Here is a 25845-nt window from a genome sequence, read left to right on the forward strand (position 1 = left end):
TTCGTTTTTTCCAGGATGTCTTCATTTGATAATTCTATAATACAAGAGTTCTTCAGTTGGTAATTATAAAACTCACTCCACCGAGAATAATGAACAAAGATGCCCTCAAACGAAATGACATGAGTCAGTCACTCGTGATGTTGGCTGACATACTTTTCATAATTTATGCAACGGTTTTGAAGGTCAGTACATGCTGAGTACAGTAGATTATCATTATTATTCAATTGTGATTTTGAAAGTTTAGTTCCACACGAAATTTAACTGTAAATAAGCTAAGAATGTGTTAAAAGATATTCATGCAATCATATACAAAGAGCATGTGTTATATTCATGATTCAAATTAATATTACTTAGAGAATTTACTAGACTATTAAATTGGCATTTATACATTTATTTTTTCACTTTGGTTTTGAGGATATTAGAATATAAGATTTTCTAATTTACAATCACGAGACTATATCAAATATGTTTTATAATACGAAAATAGTGTTTGACTAATGTGCAATAGAGGACGGCCATTGTTTGATTGGTCTTGTGATATCTGCCTTGTAAAAATTAACCCCAATTGCAGAAGACAAAATTATATTTGTTAATTGAAGTTCGTCCTTGCATACTCTCTCATTGAGAACATTATTAAAGAGGCAAGGGAATTTTAATTAGTCTATTAACGATAGCATGCCCTCTGTTTTGTAATAGTTTTAATGGAACAGGGCTGCTTTTTCATATAATAATTTTGAAGGATACTTTTTAATATATAAATTTTGATGAACACTTTAGTTTCCGATAGCATGCCCTTAGTTTTGTTATAATTTTAACGGCCAAAGGTAACAATAGAAATAATGTATAATTAGGAACAGACGCTTTTTAATATATATTAATTCTGATGGGATTACGAAACTTACCTTAGTGGATGAAGACTGTCACAGCATTCTTATATAATTATAATTTTATTAGTTAACGAACCGAAGTCCGTCATTATAATGAATATATTTAAGGTAGACAGGTATTGAAATAAAAACAAATCAATTCATTCATTTCACTTTTATTGCAAATTTCTTATTGATTACACAATGTGGTGTTGCACTATCCATCGTGGAGAAAGAGAGACAAGTATTATTACCATCACACTAACAGTACAGTACCTTTTTTTAAGTCATTCATTTTCTCTACTATTTTAATTAAAGTCTGTTGGTGTGAATTAACGCCATAAATACATAACTAGTTCCTGTGCGTGTCTGCATTTTTCTTTTCAAGATTGTGTGTACACTGATCCGCATGTACACACTTCATCTCAAACCTACGAGATCTACAATGAATTTATAGGTCATGAAGGGAATAAGAAGTGGAGGAATTAACCAATGAAAGAGAAAATAGGATAGGAAAATACAAGGACGGTAGTTAGGCAGCCGTGTCAAGATAAATTTGCTCTCAAAACAAAGGTAAAAAGACATTTTTATAGATACGGCGGTAAACAAAATAGATTAAAATTAGGTTACCCTAAGTCTGGCATCATTACTACCAAGTATTTTTTTAATTTCCTTCAAAACAATATTATCCCTTTCCTCGCCTGAATTAGGAATTCCAAACTAATATAGTTTGGAAATATTCCTTTAACGGAGGAGAGAATTTTAGTATTTTAAAATTTAATATTTTTACACTACCATTTCGGTCACCGCCGTATCTATGGATCAGATAAATAACCATCATAGTTTAACCTAGAGAAACCTCGTTATGGATCACAAGCCCTGTGCAGTACAGTAATTGCTTTCCTTTCGTGTGTAATTTAAAAACCTCTTGGAAATACAGTATGTAGTTACGTGATATTTAAATTTCATGTTTATCAAAACCTTTAAAAAATTCAATGAAAGCTATTCATTCTACTTTTGCCAAAACAACTAACAGGTAAAAATTATTTGAAACCACCTTTTCATAAAAAAAAAAATTATTTTTTTCAAACTGCAACCCTCTTAATTCCTTTAAGGTCCGCCTACCTGTCAGTCGGATAGACACTCGCTTTATACCAGCTAGGACTTGCTAATTACTTTCAAAACCTTGTGCTTTGTTCCAACACAGCACAAACCCTCGATTCTTAAAGATGAGACTAATCCTTAGGAGGAAGTTCCTATAAACCAAAGTCTCTGGCCAGTTTAACTTTACCGGAAAATGTCAAGAGCACCTGATCCTGACTGACTAGAGTTATAGTAGTCTTTAGGTTAAGCCCCTTCCAGGTGGACTGGCAGACAATCAAGGTTAAGCGCCTTCCAAGTAAACTGGCAGACTGTCATGGTTGGGCCCTTTCTAGGTGGTAGTGAAAGGTGAGATATTTTTTACATCACGAGGCCTTGCCAGAGTTTCAAATCCAACTCCTGAGCCATCCAAGGACAAGTTAGGATATCTTCTCTTCAGACTGCTAGTGCTACAAAGTGTTTGGAGGTCAGGCTTGATGCACAGTCTCTTTCAAGATTGCAGCATGTTTCCGACAGAGAAGTCTATCGTTCCGAAGTTTTATGAATCCATACCGAAAAGAAATGGAAATGACTCAAAAGTAGAGTCGTTTGCAGCTGGGTCTTGTTCACAAGCTTAAGAACAAGCAAGGAAGACCACATATCCTTAGAAATGACTGATGATGCAGAATATTTTTATGGTTGCCAAAGGACTGTCGAGTCAGTTCTGGTCTATTGCTCATCTCAAAGAGAAGGAAGAGAGTTCACAATCCTCGTAAGAAGCCATCCATGGAGGGGTGTGCCAAGAGATAGTTGATCCATGCAAGAGACCATCCTTGGAATGGTTTGACCAAGGGAATAGTTGTTTTTTTATGAACTCTAGAAAACATGCTCTTAGATTGGGATCCCACTCTTCTGGGAAGCCAGAAGGGTAAACCTCGGACCTGACGTAATGTAGTCTGCCGATAATTCGGTTGGAAAAGATGAAATTCTTTAAGAGTACCAAGGATCTGGAATTGGGAGCCGAACATCAGTTGTTTACTCTTGGATCCTGTGGTAAACTGGTAGATACCGGTGATCCCTAGAGACATAGCCTTTTCTACACATAAAGTAGGGGCTAATCCAAATTGCCGTTAGTTACTTGAGCATGGCTGCTAGAACATGTCTTTCTGGAATGAACCTTCACGAAGGAAACTGTGTGTTGAACCTGAAATAACTACCTTCTGGTGTCAAGATACCTCGAAGTGAATCCAAGATGTGACTGGTGTGAACGTAGACAGTCTGAAGCAAAAGGCCTCTGAACTGGCACACTGCTCCCCAATGACAAAACACCACCAGCTACTATTCTGCTACGTATTGCATGACAGGCATCCCATTTGCAGCAACTTCTTGTCTACACTACCTCTTGAACTAGGCAGCTAAAGATTTCTCCCAAAACAATTCTCAATAGTGTGGGACAGGGATTGAAGGCTGGCCATAGCCCCCTTTGATGGGTTGTCAAAGGGAACTGCAAGAAAATGTTTGCACAGCTGCCTTTTTCTTTCTACATCTGGACCAGTCAGGAACTTTTGAGACATCAAAGCCTTAGAGGGTTTGCAAGGGGTAATGAGAACGGAAGCTAGGGATAATTTGAAGGGGTTGAATGGTAAACTGTGGTAACTTCCCTGACTGGTGAACGCCAGACATTTCTTGGGTCACTGCAATCTCACTATGCTTGTGAGCTATGGATAGCAGGGTTTGGGGGGGACCCTATGGGTATATCTGCTGGATCATCAGCAGCCTTGGCCCTCCTTGGATGGCGAGGGGCTTGGGCGCTTGTCTTAATTCACATATGGCCAGTCTTTGGGGCATTGTTAGTCCCTTGCCTCTGCCATTCATGAGCAGCCTTTAAACCTTTAAATAGGCTTACTCCAGAAATACCTCGATAATGTGAATGCCAATCTCTGTGATGTGAAGCTTTACCTCTTGTGTGTATACAATAGAGAAACTTAAGAATGTTGTGAGCAGTCTTCGTGGTCTGCAGTTCCTAATCATACAGGAACTTATGAGTGCAAACATCCTGGGAAAGAACTAGTGCTAGGTGATCTGGCTTGTGAGAACTCTTGATAATATACCGAGGCTGGTTGTTAAACAATCTCGATGACATTCACTCTTGATGTCTCATCACTCGTACAAGCACTGATGTATTTGTTTCTTTGAGCCCACCATGAGTAAACCTCTCTCCGTTCTGGACTGTTCCCCAGGGTAAAGGATCAGGGGATTACCTTGATCTTACTGGTGAATGTGGTGTGCAGGTCCTAGTGTGCATGTAGTAGAACGAGATAAGCACCATCGCATATGCAGGGAGATTGTTTGAAGTCAGTTGTATAACTGGTCAGTGTTCCTGGACCAATACTACTTCCGGCTGAAGTCGATTTCAGGTTTGCCAGAGGGTACTTAGTTCAGTATGAGACAGAGCACAGATTGCAGGAGTGTAAGCACCTGTACTAAGTACCAATACTACTTCCAGTGTTGGATAGCTTATAGCACCGTACTGCCTTTCACACACTTGTGAGATGGGTTAAACGATGGGAGGAAGGTACTGCTTTTCATTCCAACCAACCTGTGTTAATTTTGGAATGCAACCGAGCCCAGGTACCAGGAGTATACTCAATTTGTAGCACAGACATATTTTTTCAGTACCATACTGACACTCTCTACCATAAGATGGAGTGACCGGTCATTCTTAAAAAGAAAAAAAAAAGGGGGGGGGGGAGGGAATTAGAGCAGTGCCCTTCATCCCTACCAAGTACCAACAGTGGCCATGTTGGATCCGGTACGAGGCATAGTAGAAGAGTACGAGACCCACCAAGTACCAACAGTGGCCGTGTTGGATCCGGTATGAGGTACAGTAGAGGAGTACGAGACCCTACTACCTCATTAAACTCCTATTAAAATGACACGGTTTGTATGTTGTTAGAACAGATAATATAACTGTAACCAAACAGCAAAATTAGAGATGTTGCTTTATAACTGATACCTATGTTTTCACTTAATTTCCAGATTGTTTGGGAGCATGGCAACGTACGGCCAACTATGCACAGGGTTGTGTGTGCTGATCATCGTGCCAGGATTTGCTATCGATTGCCCCTTGTCTGGCCAAGAATCTATACATTGAAGTGAAAAGCAGTGAGTATTTTGACGTTCAAATCGTTATGATGCAGCTTCATGTTCAACTTTAAAATCTGTTCTGTGAGAGTTGAAGTTTTGGATAAAACCAATGGCTGTGTATTTCACATCTCTATAAAATTTACCAAATAACATTTGATATTTTGGCTTATCATTTTTGCAGCCATACACACAGTTTCCTCATGGATTGCTTATTGATTGTATATATGGTTTCTCTTATCATTCCAGACTTCAATAGTCAGATAATCATCTGGTGCTATGATGAGGTCTGAAACAAGCGCCCACGTTCACCTGGACGACACCACCTTTCAGAATCATCACTCCTACGTTTCTTGGATCCATTGAGCTTGAAAGGGAGCTTATTCACAACACACTGGAAGATATATCCTTGAAACTTTCACCTTTTGTTTTTCTTCAATTTCTCTGCATTCATGCCAGAGTACAAGGGGATGTTCAATTGTACGTTGTTAGATGTTCATGATGTCTTGGGACCAAGAAGAAAATTAATCTGAAGGATGACACCACTAACTGCTTCAGTCTTTTACAACATCTATTGACCTGACGTTTGTTAGTCTATTTCTGCCTTAGTGATGAACATTGAAGATCCAGTCAATCTGTTGCAGTCCACCTTTGGCTCTAAGTAAGATTAGCCTGTGACATAATTTGAAGCCATGCTTGCCAGAGGCTTGTTTGGAAAACTTGAGGCATGAAGTCTTAACGGCTGTTGAGCACAATTCCAATGCGATAAAGAATTTTGACAAAGCATTGCTGGTATAACATTGTGAAACTGTTGTAATGTCTTTGATATAAATAAAAAATTATAATACTTCTTATACTTTTTTATACATGGGATTTGACCAAACTAGAAATGATAACTTTTTAAGATATGAACAAACTAGAAAAAAATGTATAAATTGCAAATTGGCACAAGAGGCTGGTTTCATTGTGTTGACCCACATCGTCATGATGGAATTTGGGCTGTTTCCGAAAGCACAGGTGGTTAGAGGCAAAAAAAAAAAAAAAAAAAAAAAAAAACCTAAGAATAGACCATTTTGGCAAAAGTAAAAATGTCGAATAGACCATTTTGGCAAAAGTAAAAATGTCTAAGTCTTAAATGAACATTTGAAACCATTACCCATATTCCCACTAATTTATAAGAAGAAACAAAACAAATTCAACAAACTAGCTTTCGAAAAATATATAAAGGTACAGTACTGTGTATTCTGCACAAGCCTGGGCTATTTCAAAGAATATCTGAAGCTGCCCTAAATACATCAAGAAGACACTATAGTAAAGGAAGGTGGGGAACACACGAATAAAAAGGTAAAACAATTCAGAAGAAAGGTGAAGTGAAAATTGTATCTGATCATGTTTACCCCACACACACACAGGGTCATATGTAGGCAGTGAAGACAGCAGGTACAGCAAGCCAAAAACTACCTTAAATTTTTTTATAGAACCCTTTTTTAACAAATGGCTCAGAAATGTTCTAAAATATACTGAGGTAGCAATTGATACAAGGGATCATGTTTTTTTCATATTGACAAAAGTATTAGAAAAAAGAGAACTAAAAAGAGCGGTTTTCTGAACATTCTTTCAACGCACAAATATAGAAGCTACCAAGTTGTGAAATTTTCCTTTTTTTTTCTATTTTTACTAAATACCCGTTTTGTTTAAAATATAATACAAGGACTTCTCATGAAGTTTCTTTTTCCTATCAGCAAAAAGTGTAGTATTCTAAAGTCTTATTTTCCTATTTGAAAAACAAACACTGTTTTAAAAGTCACCATAATCATCACTTCACAGAATTAAACTTTCTAGGTATAAATCACAATCAACATTACGCACTGTTCATAATTAGTGCAACATGACATGGCCACTGCCCTCATTAAGTTATCTTCAAAATTGGTATCACATTTTCCAAACATTCTCTAAATCACGAACTCTAAAGGGTAGTAATCTTTTAACCTTTTCTCCATTAGCTGCATTAGGTAATTTAAGTCTCGTATTTTTTATACATCCATGACCTGGTAATCATATTACACTAAAACACTTGCTTCTCACTCTACAGCGTAGAGGTCTTTTTTTTTTCAAACTAAAACACTTTTCAAAAGTTCAACATTTACGTGATTTTGTCCTTATCACCTAAAAAAAAAATTGTTTCCAGTACTGATACAACGATGAAATCATTAATAAAAACTTTCAAATGATTACCGAACGAAATTTATAAAAAAACTGACAGGCATATCTGAAAATTCAATGAAAATAAACTTCATACATACTTGTAAATCCACAAGTTCAAAAAGAATCAAAGACTTCTTTTGACAAAAGTTATGGAGAAATCAATAACTCTTTGTCAAGTAGATAGGCAAAGTAGATTGAAAGACCATGCACGGATTCATCATGAAATAAATGAGATCACAAACACTGTTTTGTACTTTCTAAAAGACACGTTTAAAAAAGAAGGAAAAAAATGGTTTGAAAGACCATAAAGAAAAATGACAGCACCTGGAAAATTTTACAAGTGAGGATACTGAAGTTTGAACACTGTCAACTGAGAAAATATTGAATAGTATCATGATGAAATATGGAATAATTTAACCTAAAGTGTTTTTTTGCATAGGTACAGATAACTTGAACATTTTTAAGCACTTTGCAAATTATTAAGATAAAAAAGGGAGTTTGAGCAAATGAAAAATACTATAGGGATGATATATCATCTATACCACAGATTCTGGAAATTGTGAAAAAAAAAACTAAGGAGAATTTTCAGATACTAAAAACAAAAAAAACCTTTTCGATATGAAGTGTGCCTTAGCCAGCATTTGTCAAATAACAGCCCACTACGAAAATTTATATTCCCTAACACTGCCTTTTGATTTAATAAAATGGTGCGTTTAACCACTTAACATTAAAAACTTACTTTTGGTTTAGCGTCCTAATCGTGAGATTTACCAAATGTTATAAGAAGGCTGCGTCGTGGTGTTCTTCAACTTGACAGCAAACATTCTCTAGATCCTCTAAGTCTTCGGTATAGATTTTCTGGTGCGGAATGTATGTATAGATATACTGTGTATATATATATGGCTCACACAGAGCATTCTTGTCTCAAAGGAAATATTCGTCACATCCAATAACTACGGTTAAACTGAGCAAAAACTGGACAAGCATTGTATTGAGAAACCTAAAAACGAAGCCAGTGTAAATTTCAATCTTAAGGATAGAGGGGGGAGGGGAGGGGAGAGGAATCGACCTTTACACCACCAACAGCACGTAAACACTTGACGCGGACAAATATCAACACAGCTCAAATGGGAATAGGTTTTGACTTTTCAAATCTTGTCAATTCAGCTTGTTTTTTTTTCCTTTTCAACTTCCAGAGAAGGGTTGGCCTGGTTTCTTCAGTTATTTTGAAATGTTTGCCCAGCACATATCATTAAGTTCTAATAATGCCACTCACAATTTATCAAATTGCTTAAAGCAACGATTGTCTATATCACTGTCATTTTCCTGACGAAGATCACAATTAATATATGAACAACCAAAATGCCCCTTATTTTCCATTTTCCTGATCACTTAGGCACCTGCTTGCCTCACACACATGACAATTCATGTAATACAAACACTTTTGGCGGTTTATTGTCTCACTCTTAAGAAAAAAATATCACGACCATAACTTCTTGCTAACTTAATCCGGCGAATGTTTAAAATCAGTTTTATATCAATTTTTTCACCTTCGTTCAAGTTAACTTTTCTATAGTTAGCGACCACAGGCACTGTGGGTGTGGGAAGTATGTTTTGGTGTCCTTGACATGCTTGCAATTAACAACACTTTTAATAGATGATTTCGTAAACCGTCGCTTTTTTGTCGCCAGAACCCGTGACTATGTACTTATCATCTGCCGAAACATCGCAACTTAGGACTGAAGAAGATTCCTTCGACTGAAAACAAGAGAAATGTGACGTTAGAAGAGGTACCACAACATGATCAACATTCATATTTCAACATTAGCATAGTTAAGATGGGGTGAAAATAACCCCGGGATTCCAAAGCAGGGTTAGAAAATAAAATAATCTATGCAAACATTAAAAATTAATATTTAATTAGGAAAGTATCTATAAAAACAAACCTCATTAGCATCTTGGAAAGTATAAAGTGCACCTAAAGGCGATAGATTTTTTTTCTATTATTATTGGGCCCCTTTCTCCCTCACCCCTCATCAGTGCTAACTCTCACCCCTTGGTCCCCAAAATCCCTAGCTATGCCCCTGTATTTCATACTACATATGAATAAAAACTGTAAAAAACTTATCAGAATCAATGTTTAATCTTACCTGGAATATAGAGGCACCATATGGCGTGCGCCAGGCATTTAGAAGGTTGTCCTTTCCAGTCGAGACGAACCATTTTCCCGCATTGGCGAACCTGAGAGAGAGGACGCAGCTTTCGTGAAGGTGGAGCTGATATTTGTCTGGTTTGTTGACATGGAGCACCTCGACGTTGGAGCTTTCCATGCCTACGGCTAACCACTCGCCGGTTGGACAGTATCCCAGAGAGAAGATCTGACTGGTGAAGTCGTGCTGTTGTAACTGTCTGCCCTCTCGCAGGTCCCACGACCTGACTGTGTTATCAAGCCCACCAGTCCACAGCTTGGTACCGTCGGGGGATATGTCAATGCACGAGGCCCCGTCGGTATGGCCCTGGAACTGGCGCACCAAAGTCTGATTGTGGAGGTCCCAAACTGCGATGTTTCCGTCGCTGCAGCAACTGAAGCAGACCTTGGAATCTGGACTGATGGCGAGAGCGTAACAAGCGGGAGCAGACGAGATGAGCTCCGCTTTTATTCTTGGCGTCGGGGTAGCCAGGTCCCAAATACTAAGAGTAGACGCCTCGCCACCGACAATTAGGGTTCGCATGTCAGGCAAAAGCTTCACAGAACGAATGTAATTGTCTCTCTGCAGACAGTCCAGCTGAGACACGGGACTCTTCGACCCGGGCTGGCTGATGTCCCACACCTTGACGCAGCCTTTGCCTCCTGTGTAAACGTACTTGGTGGGGTTACTAATGGTGACGGCACACACCACTTCTCCGTGGTGTAAGGTATTAATCTGACGAGCATGTCTAGGAATGCCTGGGGCTAGAAGTGCATCAGTTGGAAAGGGCACTGGGGCCAACTGACCTTCTCCATTTACGTGGAAGCTGTAGGCCCTAGAAAAAGGCATAAAAGAAACTGCTTTCAGTTTTAAATATTATTAGCCATCATATTTATCACACTGACTAATATCTAGGAATGAAAGTCATTCTTAGCTGAAGCTGATACGCGCTCAAGAAATGGCCCAATTATGAATTGAACCTTTTTTTTATTACTCATAAAATCAATATTTAATGAACATTTAAAAGTTACATAAAGTACTAAGGATCAGTCTGTTAAACCTCAAATTTTGAGAGATTATCAAAGTTGATATATCCAAAAAATTTTGAACCAACCTCCTTAAAATTCTCCCGGCCGAGAAAACCAAAAACTTGCATCGAGCTAACGAGGCATTTTGGCAAATCAAACTCAACTGCCTAGCAAGAATGACTGACACCTCCAAAGAACAAACTTCCAAGTTAAGAAGAAACTTACGGTTTTCCCGCAGAGCCATTGGTGGGTATGCCATTCGAGGCCAGTGGGGGCGCCCTGACTGCTGCGTGGGGGTCATATCCAGTGACCTGGAATTCAAGAAACGAAAAATCAATACAGGTAAAAAATCCTCTTAATAAAATATAAACCTAAGGAATATAAATTATAAAAAACGGCATGATCTACTAAGACTTACACCAAAAGGCAAATAAAAAACCAGCAAATGAACAGAGGTTGCATTCAAGGGTACACACAAAAACCAAAACGCAGTTGCAAAGGAAGAAAAGGTATAGTGTATATATATAAGCATGCTAAAGTGCACCTTGTGTAAGAAGCATAATGCGTTTATACAATAGACTCCGGTTAAGAAGAGCGTGGGGATTTAAAACATAAAAAAAAGATAGAAGACCAGATCCAATGATATGGAAATTAGGAAAAAATAAAGCTTATACATATGGGTATTAATTTTCATCCTTATTTCAGGAAATTTAACATAATACTCTTAACATCTTGTATTGCATATCTAGAGCAGAAAATGCTGATAGCATTACAGGCAAAAGACTTAACGAAGACGTTAAGAGAATATTTTTATCATCAAGTCTAATTTGCATATCAAATAGAGCTGAGGTATCAATGGCCGACTTTTTCAACTAAATATCCAAGGGCCACTTTCTTCCATACCTCTCTTCAATGCTACACGACTTTACATCAAATCTATATAAATGACTTGGGAGAAAATCCAAAGGATATTTTTTCGACAAAATGTATATTAGTTATTGCAGAGAATTAGCTTAAACGTGAGGGATTTATGTAAAGGGTATTTATCGCAATTTTTTCCTCAGCAACCTTCACCATAGAAAACGTGACTCATGGAAAAAATTCTTTTGAGAGAGAGAGAGAGAGAGAGAGAGAGAGAGAGAGAGAGAGAGAGAGAGATTTGGATATGACTACCAGAGTAATAAAAATATAGTGAGCACTCGAGAGAGAGAGAGAGAGAGAGAGAGAGAGAGAGATTTTGATTGAATGAATCTGGATGACTACTTGAGTAATAAAAATATAGTGGGAAGAGAGAGAGAGAGAGAGAGAGAGAGAGAGAGAGAGACTTACCGGAGGGCGAAGGTAGTTGTTAGGGTGTCCAGGGGGGAAAGCACCCGAGGGCGGGAGGTCAGGTCTGGGCGGGCCTGGGATGAGGTCAGGTCGGGGCGGCCCACCAGCACCAGGGGGCAGGTAAGGGGAAGGGGGAAAGTGAGGGGATGGTCCGGCAGCCCCAGGGGGAGGAGGGGCACCGGGGGGCTTCACGCCGGAGGAGCCAGGGGGCGCCGAGGGACCCGCCCCCCCAGACTTGGACGTAGGGGTGGATCGAGGGTCGGTCTGCAAAACACAAAACAAAAAACAAAACAAAACAAAATGAGGGGTGGATTTCACAAAAACGAGGCAACACTACAACAACAACAACAACAACAAAACTACAATGGTTAAACGCACACACATGAAAACACACGCACGCAAGAACACATTAAACGCCAGCTTGAGAGTTTTCTAATTTTTTCTTTATAAGACGTCTTCTCCTACAAAGGATTTTAATATAAAATTGGAAATAAGAGAACTCATGATTCCATTAATACCAAGTCATAATTATAATCATAATATATATTAAATTTAAATGTTTTAAAAAATCGAAGTTTTATTACCGTAATAAAAAAAATATATCAGAATTTGGGAATAAAATAACGGGATTTTGGAGTCAAATGCTCTATGTAAATTCACGTTCCTTTAACCACTTCCAAAGTTATAAATAGACAATTTATCACGAACTTAATCTCGCAGTGTATTCACAAATCGGTTAAAAACATTAACATAAAAGTATGTTTGGCATAATACATTCTTTTATCAAAAACGAAATATATTTAACTTCAGAAAATTCCAACTTTTCTATACCAAGAAAAACCATTTTTTTTTCTTCTGATTTATAAACCGCATATCCTTCAGACGCTAATAGAATGTTGACGGACGCTTACCTACACAATGACAAAACACACACATACATATATAAGGTGCTGAGATATAGATGTGAAAAACACATTTAAACACTTATGACTATAAACTAACAATTCATTTACTCTAACGTTCTGGGGATGTCTTCTACTGGACCGTGGAATAACTATTCAATTGTAACACTACGGTGGGTTGAAGATTAATATATACGGACAAGCAAAACATTTTGGATTCGTGAGCACACAAACAAATTAAAACAGTAAAACAGAACGTTTGTAAACATGAATAGTTTGTGCTTTTGATGACAAAAGGAGGAATAGAAGCAAAATTAAATAAAACTTGAAAATAAAGGATAGGAATGACATAAAAATGACAACAAATAAAACACATAAGCACATACAGCTGGTCCCAGTTATAGGAAATGACAGAAGAATGAGATTAGGAGAGCAAAAGCGGACATGCATTTGAGAGATTAATTTTATTCTAAAAGGGAGAGAAGCATTTTAAAAGTGTTATCTGGTTATTTTCGTCGCCCGGTAACCAAACCAAAACCGAAATAAAGCGTAAAAAACAATAATCTTAAAACTAGAAAGTAATGAATATAAGCATAAATGCCAGAACTCAACAGATTATATTGAATAAAAAGTCTACTTGTGATTAGAAAACATAAAAATGAACTAAATTTGGCTAAATCAATTTCTAAAAATTGTTATTGAATTAAAAAAGAAAATTGAAAAAATCGATAAGGGAATAAGTGAGGCTTGAAAAAACATCCCACTGGAGATATTAAATATATAAAAAAAAAAAAAAAAGAAGATTTTTCAGAAAAATTTTGAATGGTCCCGACAAAATTTCCCTCTTTAACAACTTTCCATTTCCCCTACTCCTCCAATTCCAGACAAGCTTCGAGTATTACCTTTTCGTGTTTGAGCTGAGGAGTCGATCTAGAGGAGGAGGACTGAGAAGGAGGCCTCTCGGGTTTCTTCTCCCCGTTTTCTCTCACGTCTCTGTGATCACCGTTTGCCTGAGGAGGGGTGTTGGCTTCCTAGAAGACATAGAAAAAAGGTAATTAGGTTCTGTAGGTGATTATGAAATAATGAACTCTATATGGCACTCCAAAGTGCATCCTGTCACACCCTTAACTTTGAACTGAGTAACCAAACAGATAGCGTACGGCATAAGTGGTGGGCTGGGCTAAACAAAGGAACTCGACATGCAGTAAGGGTGTGATAGGGTGCACTGCCGCAGAGGGAGGTGTACCAGAAATTCTTAGTGTTCAACTGTACAGCTGGCTTCATTAATTCCGGTACACTTTACAGGAAGCTAAGGAAACGTATGTCAGCTGTACATTGTAGCTAGTAACTGTGTTTAGTATAAGAGAAACTGTTGGCAACGCTGCCTGTATATATATATAAAAAAAAAAAAAAAAAAAAAAAAAAAAAAAAAAAAGTGCGAATTAAAGTTTCTTTTTTTTTTTTTTTAAATAATTCTACTTAATTCTAGGTAGAAAATAATGTAATTTCCTTAACAACCCCTCGTAAAAATTAATAAATTGTTATATCAAACGTTCACAACCTCAGCTAGTTTATTGTACAGGCAGTGTTACCAACAGTTTATCTTCTAAAAACAGCTTTACCTACTACACTATACAGCTCTCAGACAACTCAGCTTCCCCTGAAGTATACCTGAATGAACCCAACAGCACCACGCTGGGGCCGGGGAAGCCCTTCTGCAGCGTCGAGCAAAACCGCGTGACATGAAACTTGCTATCATAACCCGGCCGCCATTGCCAAAGAGAGCGAGAGATAATAAATATAAATAAAATAATTACGAGTAATTTGATCCCGTGTTCAGCGCTTGTTACTCGCAATCACCATAAATCCTTCAGTTGGATAAATGTTGCATTGCAATAGCTGATGTTTAAACATGTCGAGCACATAACTAATGTTGCAATTACCCAGTTAGTTACGGTTGGTTTAGGATGGGATGAAAGCGCGCACACACACACGCACATATGAGTCTCTACTTCTATTTGGAGAGAGAGAGAGAGAGAGAGAGAGAGAGAGAGAGAGAGAGAGAGAGATTGTTGCATTATGTAGTGAGAGTTAAAGAAGGTAGAAGAAAACAAGTAATGGGAAGTAATAGAAGGAGAGAGAGAGAGAGAGAGAGAGAGAGAGATTGTTGCATTAATGTAGGGAAAGTTGAATAGGTTAGACAGCAAGGTATATGAAAAGAAGTAAAAGGAAGTAACAGTAGAGAGAGAGAGAGAGAGAGAGCGAGAGATTGTTGCGATATGTAGAGAAAGTTAAAGAAGTTGGATAGCAAGATGTAAGCAAACGAAGTAATCAGAATAAAAGTTTAGAGAGAGAGAGAGAGAGAGAGAGAGAGAGAGAGAGAGAGAGAGAGAGATTGTTGCATTATGTAGGGAAAGTTGAAGAGGTTTGACAGCAAGGTGGAAGGAAAGATGTAAACAGAAGTAATTGAAAAAGGAGAGAGAGAGAGAGAGAGAGAGAGAGAGAGAGAGACTACCCACCTCGTTAGCGACGTCGACGACCAAATCCTGGTCGCTTTTCTCGCCATCGGAGTCGTGCCCTTTGTCTTCCTTGCGCCTCTTGGCTTCGTGGTCGTCAGGCGTCCTAGACCTGGGGCGGTATTTTTCGCCGGGGGACGTGCTGTTCCGCTGAAAGGGGAGAGAAAAGGAAAATACATAAATAAATACACGAATAACAATGGTAAATAAAGGAAGGGAAGTTATGGTGTGTGTGTGTGTGTATGTATGTATATATGTATATATATATGTATATATATATATATATATATATATAACGTGGGAGAGGGGAGGGGGTTAAAAAAAACCTTCAAGTAATGCATACAGTACACAGTGTAAGGTACAATGATGACATTTTCCAGCCAGTCATATATTAAACATTGATAAATAATCGCTAATTAATATTTATACAATGGTAAATAATTGTTAATTAATAACTATATAATGGTAAATAATTGCAAAATTAATAACTATATAATGGTAAATATTTGTTAATTAATAACTACATAATGGTAAATAATTGTTAATATCTACACAATGGTAAATAATTGCTAATTAATATATATAATGTTAAATAATCACTAATTAATATCTATCAAAAAACAATAACAAAAATATATTTACCAATTGAACAACCATTATCAACCAACTCGAACCACAAAATTACCTAAATTCTCTAGTTTTATAAACTGAAGATTTAAAAGGATTACAAACAGAGGCTGAAGAAATACCACGACCATAAAAATAAAACAGCGAAACGACCCTTATTTAACCACACATAAAATACACCAACATATAAACTGTCTAAAATACAAAGGCGACTTCAAAAGAGCTGCAGATTAAATAAACCGCGGGTCATAAGACCCATCTTCACGAACTCACGCAAGTCAGTAGTTTAATTCCAACAGGCAAATAGACTGTGTACGAGAGAAGGAACTAGTTCTTTATATATATATATATATATATATACACGCACACACACACACATATATATATATATATATATAAACTTAATCCTAATCTCATGTGCCATTGTTGATGAATGCTCGGAGGTCTAGTACACTTATACCTTTGTGTATAAATAAAAATATACAATTTCGAATTACACCCTTTTTCAAAATTGTTTTCTCAGTAAGAGGAAACAGAAGTTTGAAGTGATGTTCTATGAAAATAAAAAAAGATTGTCAGAATATATTCTCATTCATGTTTCAGAATAAACAAAGAATGCTTTCCACGTTGTTAACCAACCGTGAAACTCAATTGCACATGAACAACGAGAGAGAGAGAGAGAGAGAGAGAGAGAGAGAGAGAGAGAGAGAATGTATTCTCCCCTAACCAATGACTTTCCCTTTTGTACATTATATTCCCCTGAACAGATTTATTGAGAGAGAGAGAGAGAGAGAGAGAGAGAGAGAGAGAGAGAAAGAGAGAGAGAGAGAGAGAATTTACGGTAGACTTCAATTTATAAATATTAGTTACGCTCTCATTCTTTATAAATCCATACATACAGTTCATGCAAAAACGTACACACACAAATCCATACATAATATATATATATATATATATATATATCAAGCCGTACACAGGAATCCATAGACAATGTTGAACCATACATACACAACGTATGCATGTCAAAACGTACACACAAAGATGCGTACATAAATTCTAATCATTAAACTCCCATGGTCAACCTTCCCTCTCCCTTTTCCAGATAGATCCACTCAAAAGACCACTCCACTAAACAACCTCTCAGCCGTTGTGTGATATTCGCCCCAAATTCCCACTTCCTCTCACTCCCCCTCTCTCCCTCTCTCTCTCACTCAGTTCCCCTATCACAGATCATATGGCAGAGCCTTAATCAATTGTTATGCTTATTACCATTTATTGAATTACTCTCAACCCCCTTTCCTACTAAAGTCTTTTGTGGAACTGTAATTTACGCGTTTGAGAGAGAGAGAGAGAGAGAGAGAGAGAGAGAGAGAGAGACCCATACATCACCAACAAACACAATAGCAACGCCTCATAAAACAGACTGCCCAGAAGAAACTGTTACCATGATAAATGGTACGTTGAGAGAGAGAGAGAGAGAGAGAGAGAGAGAGAGAGAGACCCTCTCTCACGACAGATGATTCGTATTATTCCCCTCATCCGGACTACCCTAACTCCCTTTAACCACTAATTATTCATACCGGACTTAATAGAACAGGACATCGCTGAGGGGAGACGGAATCACAGATCCAAAGGGATATAAAAGGGCATAACACTTACTTCCATCTCCCCCTTTACTCACCCTTAGATACCCTTTATCTGGGTGGGGGCCTTTTACCTCCATGCTAAATAACAGTTGCCTCTTCATAGATACATACAACAGTGGATGGTGTTTGAAGGAGCTTGTGAAAAGGTTACGTAGTGTTTGAAGGTTGTGTGTGGTATTAACTATAAATTGAGAGAGAACGTTACCCCCCTCTCTCTCTCTCTCTCTCTCTCTCTCTCAAATGACAAACACGAACTCCTATAACCATCATGTCCGCGAGACTTTCTTTTTAAATATCACAGCATATGTGACCCATTGAACTCCCTTATCAAAGAGGGGACATAACAGAGAGAGAGAGAGAGAGAGAGAGAGAGAGAGAGAGAGAAGAATAGTTGAAAGGCTATACCAGCATTTATTCGATAAACTACACAATGCTTGGCTGTATAATAATTCTACATAAGCCAACCACATGTATAACTGTAACAGTACATAAGACCCATATTATTAACTGATATTAAATATCAACAGACTTTACAAATCTTTTTCCCCAGACATTCATCAATGTCAAATTTTTGCCGTCTGTTCAGTGGCAGAGGAGAGGGAGACACCCCAGGTTAAAGCCAAGATGAAAGTAGTGGGGGAGGGGTGTTTGGAGTAGGGGGGTTGACCTCCCAGAGGGGAAAAGTCACCGCATGTGTTCCCCTTTCGCCCCTCATTCCCCTCCTGGCCTTATATTACCCTCATTTCAAGTCTCCTCTCGTTCCAAATTTTCCTCCCAACAGGAGTCGCCCCATTAAGCCATTCGCTTCGGACCTAACCGTCCCCCTCCTATCAAGATCCCTCTCCTATAGTTCCCCTCCCCCTCTAGCGCCCTCCCTCGGACCATTTCCACACCCCTCTCAGGTTCATCCTCTTAATCCATATGTTCCCCTGGATACGGAGGGGAGGGAGAAAAAAAGAAAGGAGAAATCTGGGCCATCCCTACACCCTCGAATGCTAATTTGCGTTCTATTATCCTGTACCATTAGGCTCGCACGCTATCGCATCTCCATTTTAATCCCAATTCTGGTCATTATTCTCTCTCTCTCTCTCTCTCTCTCTCTCTCTCTCTCTCTCGCTCATTACCATAACTCGTTGCCACGCCAGATCGTAACGTCATATCAATCAATACCGTATTAAGGCAGCAGTAACAGCTTTGAGTTTCTCGGACACGTGTCTCTTTGATATACTTACCCAATTTTACACAATTTGCACAATTTTTCTTAATCATCGCCGACTTGAACTCTCTTCCCCTTCGACACTCAAAATCCCCTAACGAGCGACACCACCCTAGTCCCAAAAGCAAACATGAAAATAGGGTCCTTGGCACCTAAAACAAGTGAAGGCAATAATGCGTAATCAGTTACCAGTAGGGATCCGTAGACGTTCGGTTTAATGCGTATTTCATATACGCAAATCACCATCCTTCTAAACTATTATTATTATTACTAGCCAAGCTACAACCCTATTTAGAAAACTAGGATGTTATAAGCCAAAGGGCTACGTCAGGGAAAAATAGCCTAGCGAGGAATAAGGAAATGAAACATATACGAATAGTAATAATTAATATATTTCAAGATCAACAACATATCTGCCATATATAAACTATGAAATTAATCTCTCTCTCTCTCTCTCTCTCTCTCTCTCTCTCTCTCTCTCTCCTGATCACAGCAACGCCAGCATGTCATTTTCAATTATTATGCCATCGATTGGCCCGTCCCGGCGAGTCAATTACCGCCCACCCTTGACTCAACACAGCCTTCCCCCAATTCCAACACTACACAACAGTCCACCGTGGGGTATTGAGTGTGTGCATACACACAAAAGACCGTTCATGAAAAAAAACGAAGCTATACTAAGGGGTGAAACACTCTTTGGACCACCCTATTCTCTCTCTCTCTCTCTCTCTCTCTCTCTCTCTCTCTCCTGACTATGAGAGAGAGAGAGAAAGAGAGAGATTTGAGTTTTACTGGCATCCAGAGTATGAGAGAGAGAGAGAGAGAAAGAGAGAGAGAGAGAGAGAATCTTATCAAATTATAAGTAATAAAGTTTCTTTCTTATCGATTACACATCTGTCATACAGAATTATTAGATAAATAAAGAAGGAATCTCTCTCTCTCTCTCTCTCTCTCTCTCTCTCTTTCTCAGGACATATAACAAAATTATATAATTACCATGACAGATATTTACGGCTCGTTAAAATTCGATTTAAATTCTACAATCGGCCATCAGTTCAATTCTTATTATTAATGAAATACACTAAGGACAAATCTTGAGAGAGAGAGAGAGAGAGAGAGAGAGAGAGAGAGAGAGATTCATATAAGAAAACAAATTATATGTACAACAGTAAAGTATATCATAATGTACAGACGAATATGGCTTTTGATTCAACGTGCTTCTACAAATACTGTACACCATAACATTTGTAAACACACTAAGTCGAATCTACATGAATTTAAATTTTCCTTTTTCGTTTTAAAGAAACAGTACAAGTAAAACAAACATCAGTCACATTTCCCGTTCACCACTTAACAAATCCCGTGGGAGACACTCTCCTAGGGCTGGCTCTCTCTCTCTCTCTCTCTCTCTCTCTCTCTCTCTCTCCTCTCTTCCGCCCTGGCCCCTAAAACCTGATCAACAAAAGAGCAGGTAATCTATCCTTAATCACTTTATCTACCCTTCAACTCCACCCCAAGCACACGCACATGGAGAGAGAGAGAGAGAGAGAGAGAGAGAGAGATTTACCCTCCTGGCGTGTCCCGATAGGAAATCAAAGTCACGTGACCAATAGCTAGTCACATAATTAAATATGTAGCAACATGTGATATTATAGTCGACGGCACGTTTATCGTTACGAGGGTCACGTGACCGAGCGCGCGTGCGACACGCGGCATTGGAGGGAGATCACGTGCACTGATTATTAAGTTTCCCCTCGGAAGATGCGAAGAGGGCTCACGACTGCTTCTGTCTGTGACGGGAGGGGAAAACTAAATCTGTTTTTAAGTTCCTTTATCGCATAAGTCAAGATACTCGGGAAATTGGTCTTATTTAGTTACACAGTAAATGGGGTTTGAAATGCTTTTTTGGGGGGGAGGGGGGATGCGGGCCACTTCCAAACGGTCTGGAGTATTTAGGAGAAACTAACGAGTTAGATCGCTTATTTATAACTTCAGATTAAGGAAGCGAAACATAAATGGACTGGTATTACGTCAGCCAGTAAGGTGAAGAGAATAATTTAACAGATCAATTGAAATCTTATTTGAAAAAAAACTAGACAGACTTCTTGTACAGAGAAATCTTGTTACGATCTGAGAGATAAGTACGGTTGGTTCCCACAGGAAATGAGAAGGAAATTGGGAACCTCAACCAAATGCCAAAATGATGGTATTCATACGCCATATATAATTAGATTGTCACGTCAATTTTCAATCTAAGGGAGTGTGAGTGTGTAGTCTCCCACAGGCCACGAAATGCCAGTCGATTCCATAAGAATTCGAGTTTAAAAATTATCATAAACGGTACTAAACGAAAAAAAGGCAACCTTAATAAAATGGAATATTTAAAAGGTAAAGCCCCTCAAAACGTGAATTTAAAAAACATAATAAATGATACAAAACAAAATAAAAAGTCTTGAGGACAAAAAGGCACATTTAAAACGACACCACCATAAAACTACACAAGAAACGTACAAAATTATAATTCAATCTGGTGAACTATTCGAGAAATGTTGAAGTTTAATTTGAAAACAAAACTACGATACCATACACCCACCAGATAATTTATACTATGACCAAGAATTCAATGCAAAAACAAGTGAAGTAAGAGAAACAAAAAAAGTTGCGTACAGCACAAGTAAAACCAGACCACCCACAGAGCATGAACATGTACCCAATTGTAAAAAGGTCTCATTATCCGTGTTGAGACGAAGACGACAACTTAGATGGCAGAAGAAAGCGAACGAAATTTAACCCCGAAAAAACTAGCGTAACGAACGATTGTGGCCCGTTGGAAGTCCTCTAAAAATGGTCAACAATGAACTATTAAAGATGACCCCCGACGGATCATTTATTCTATACGTTTTTGTTAACAATATATGGAGTCTTTCGAGAACTTTCAAACTTCTCTTGATACAAGTTTATCTTAATACTGATAACTACGCAATTTCAGAATAAAGTTTTTCAACTATTTCTTAAAATACTGTATAACATAAAACGAACATTCCACCTCAATCCACGCTGTTGAGAGTGAGAGGAGAGAGAGGAGAGAGAGGAGAGAGAGAGAGAGAGTGAGTTAGTAATGAATGACAATAGGGTCTCATCGACCACCCAGCTTGAGAATTCTTGAGACAACCAAAGAGAGAGAGAGAGAGAGAGAGAGAGAGAGAGATCAGACTCTGACCAAACAACCCTTTGACAACATATCAGCTAATACAAACAAACCAATTAATAAAGGATTCCACAAAACAAACAAACCAATTGACAACATATTCAGCCGACACAAACAAATAAATTTGACAATGGATTCTGCCGACACAAAATAAACCAATTGACAAAGGATTCAGCCGACACAAACAAGCCAGTTGACAATCGATTCAGCCATCACAAACAAACCAATTGACAATTCTGCCGACACAAACTGACAATGGACTCAGCCGACACAAACACCCCAATTGACAATGGATTCAGCCGGCACAAACAGCCCAATTGACTACGGATTCAGTCGAAACAAACAAACCAATTGACAATGGACTCAGCCAACACAACAAATAAATTAACAGTGGATTCAGGCAACACAAACCAAATGACTATGGATTCAACCAACACTAGCAAACCAACTGACAAAGGATTCAGCCGACACAAACAAAGTGAAAATGGATTCAACTGACACAAACCAATAAATTGACAATGGATTCAGCCGATACAAACACAAATTGACAACGGATTCTGCCGCCATAAATAAATAGACAAAGGATTCTGCCAACACAAATAAAATGACAACAGATTCATCGCCAACACAAACCCAACTGACAATGGATTTAGCAACACAAACCAACCAAACCTGACAATGGATTCAGTCGACATACACAAACCAAATTACAACGGATTTAGCTGGCCCCAAACAAACTAATTGACAATTGATTTTGCAGACAAAAACAAATAATTTGACAAAAACAAACAAATTGACAATGGATTCAGCCGACTCGACCGACCCAATTGACCACAGATTCAGCCGACAAACAAAATAAATTTGCAAAGGATTCAGCCGACACAAATAAAATTGACAATGGATTCAGCAGATGTGAGCGAGTAAATTTATAATGGATTTAGCCAACACAAACAAACCAATTGACAATGGATTCAGCCGACAAAACAAACAAATTGACAATGGATTCTGTTAACACAAACAAATAAATTGACAATGGATTCAGCCGACAAAAACAAATAAATTGACAGTGGATTCAGTGGACACAAACCAACGGACCAAGAATTCAGTCGACACAAACAAAACAATTGACCAAGGATTCAGCCGACACAAACAAATAATTGACAACGGACTTAGCTGACAATTAAATAAATTGACAATGGATTCAGACACAAACACACACATTGACCAAGGATTCAGCCGACACAAACTAATTGACAATGAATTATGCCATCACGAACAAACCAACTGACAAAGGATCCTACAAACCAGCAACAAAAACATAACAGCAGAATAAGTAGCGAGTACTCACCGCCGCTCTATCCTCGAGCATAGCCGCTGCAGCCGCGCGGTCTTCGGGCCTCTCTCTCTTGTCGTCAGGCCTGGACAGGTCGGGCTTACCCAGGACCGACAGAGGATTGAGCCGGGAGGCCCATTAGCGACGCTGACGACACCGCCGAAAGGAGACCAGGAGGTGCAGCCGACGAAGGAGGAAGCCCCGGCATGCCAGGTAAGGACGGGTGGGGTGCCATGGGTAGCGGGGCGCATGGGCGCCATGTGGAATGCCCGCCTGTGCATGCATCTGTTGCTATGCCACAAGGAGGGAGGGGAGAGAGAGGGGAAATCGCAAATTAGAAATTGAAACATTTGAGTTATTACACATAAATATTACTTTTTGATCAACTTATAAACAGTAAACAATAAAATATACCCATTTTATAAAGGGTGGCTCTAGATACAACACAAGACAATGGTCACAGTAACATTCACACTGCACCTGAACATCCATCATTACTTTCTTGGTCTTCCTCTACTTGACATTAAAGTATTATATTTTTTCTGCCAAAACATCAACAACCATTCAACTTTTCATCCACTTCTCAGCCCTTCATATGATTAAAAACTATCTTTACAATTCTTTCGTACATAACCTTCACAAAGCTCATTCTTACTTCTATTGCAACAAATATCATAAAAAAGCTATTCAATCTTCCTCATCTATATAAACATCTTGGGAGTAAACTTTCCAACACACCTTAGCTTCCTCCCGTTAGTAATAATTCCATTCAGAAAAACCTACTTTTCATTCAACATAGTAATTAACCCTTGGAGACACAACACATCCTTGTAATACAACCAATATTACCAAGAAAGGCACTGTATATACAAACTCTACTATAACACACAACCAGCTTCTCTTATCATAAAAAAAATTACATCAAACAACTATGCCCTCACAGTAACTACTCACTTAGTTATAAAGTCAACTATTACATCAAGCAAGTTCATCTTTCATCTATAAACTCCACTATTACACCAAACAAATCTATCTTTCATATACAAACTCCACAAATACACCAAACAAATCAATCTTTCCTCTACAAATTCCAGTATTACACCAAACAAAATCCATCTTTCATCTATGAACTCTACTATTACACCAAACAACTTAAGCTTCCATCTTCAAATTCCACTATTACACCAAATAAATCCATCTTTCATATATAAACTCTACTATTACACCAAACAAATCCATCTTTCATCTACAAACTCCATTATTACACCAAAAACCAATCACCACTCTTCCCATACACAAACTCAACCACATGCATCACTTTCATAATGAAAACTTGGGGGTTTTTATCATCCTCACATCCTCAGCACCTTCCTTTCTGCACCTGCATCAACTAGATCAAAGAGATATGCTTAGGTCTTATGTATCACATCCAACTCTTATTTTCTCTTCCCTTTTACTCTTAAATTTATACCTAGATCATGGACCTACCCCGATGATGGTATTCAGTTCAGTCATGGTGACTTGCTTCGCTCTTTCTACAGCCGTTGCTACCTGTTGCTGGTGCTGAGGAAGGCAAAAAAATGAAAAATAAAAATTTTACTAAAATGAAAAAAAAATGTTTTACTACAATGAAAAAACTTAAAAAATAATCGTAGTATTCTAATCATTTCTATCTTTTCAACTGCTTATCTTAGAACTATTCTTAGAAATGACTGTTTTTAGGAATTAAATTAATAGTACAGTACAAAGTTTTCTAATTACAATACTGGTAGTGCACCTTCTACAAGGATAATCAGCATTTGTAATCTTCATTCTTACAGTAAAGGGTGGAATAACACTTGACCTTTAGGCTCGAGTAAACGAACTAAAATGCCCCACTGGGGGAAAAAATTAATGAATGATAGCTAGCTAATACAGACAGACAAACAATTTGTCACAGGAGACACACTATGGCAAAGAACTACTTACCTCTTGGGACAAAAACGGAAGAACCTGCGCAATGATGGCACTTAATCTCTTTGCTATTTCAGTCTGTTGAAAAAACAAAAATCCTATTTAGAAAGTTTACCTTTTTTAAAGTATTAGTTTATATTATTGGTTTTTATAATTAGGAAAAAGAATTCTTTTCTCATAAAAATTGTCACATCAAAATTACTTAAGATGTAGAATAACTTTTTATATAACTTTATTAAAATTACTTTGAACAGAAAAAAAAATCATAAAAGTATTAAAATTACATATACAAAAGCTACACTCACCTGTTTATGCATTTCAACGTTAAGGCCATATGACATTTCATAATACTGAAAAGAAAAAAAAAAGGGTCATTATAAATTTCAAGGTTAAATTACTACTTATCAAAATAAAAAATTAGTATATTTAAATTTCAATTAATCTTCTAATACCAAAAGTGTACGCTACAAATTGTATGGATTCAAATTTCTATATTAACACCCTTCCATAGTTCTGTTTCTACTATACTGTACAATATATCCTATAGTGACCTATATATCCTATCTGGTTTTGACAGGTGAGTTGATATTAGCTTGCCATTAA

At 37.9% G+C, this 25845-nt stretch overlaps 1 protein-coding gene across 1 annotated transcript; it reads right to left on the reverse strand.

The window, feature by feature from the left end:
- Positions 1 to 1026: 1026 nt before the first annotated feature.
- Positions 1027 to 25598, reverse strand: LOC137625515 (protein groucho-like; the record flags this gene model as incomplete). Its single annotated transcript, XM_068356424.1, is given in 12 exon segments — positions 1027 to 9053; positions 9446 to 10319; positions 10738 to 10823; positions 11842 to 12105; positions 13646 to 13774; positions 15263 to 15409; positions 23308 to 23412; positions 23414 to 23532; positions 23535 to 23580; positions 24778 to 24852; positions 25258 to 25320; positions 25548 to 25598. Coding segments are annotated over 12 exon segments (2067 nt in total), but the record flags the coding sequence as incomplete, so codon positions are not given.
- Positions 25599 to 25845: the final 247 nt, after the last annotated feature.

The sequence above is a fragment of the Palaemon carinicauda genome, chromosome 32, assembly GCF_036898095.1.
Source record: "Palaemon carinicauda isolate YSFRI2023 chromosome 32, ASM3689809v2, whole genome shotgun sequence".
NCBI classification, from domain to species: Eukaryota; Metazoa; Arthropoda; class Malacostraca; order Decapoda; family Palaemonidae; genus Palaemon; species Palaemon carinicauda.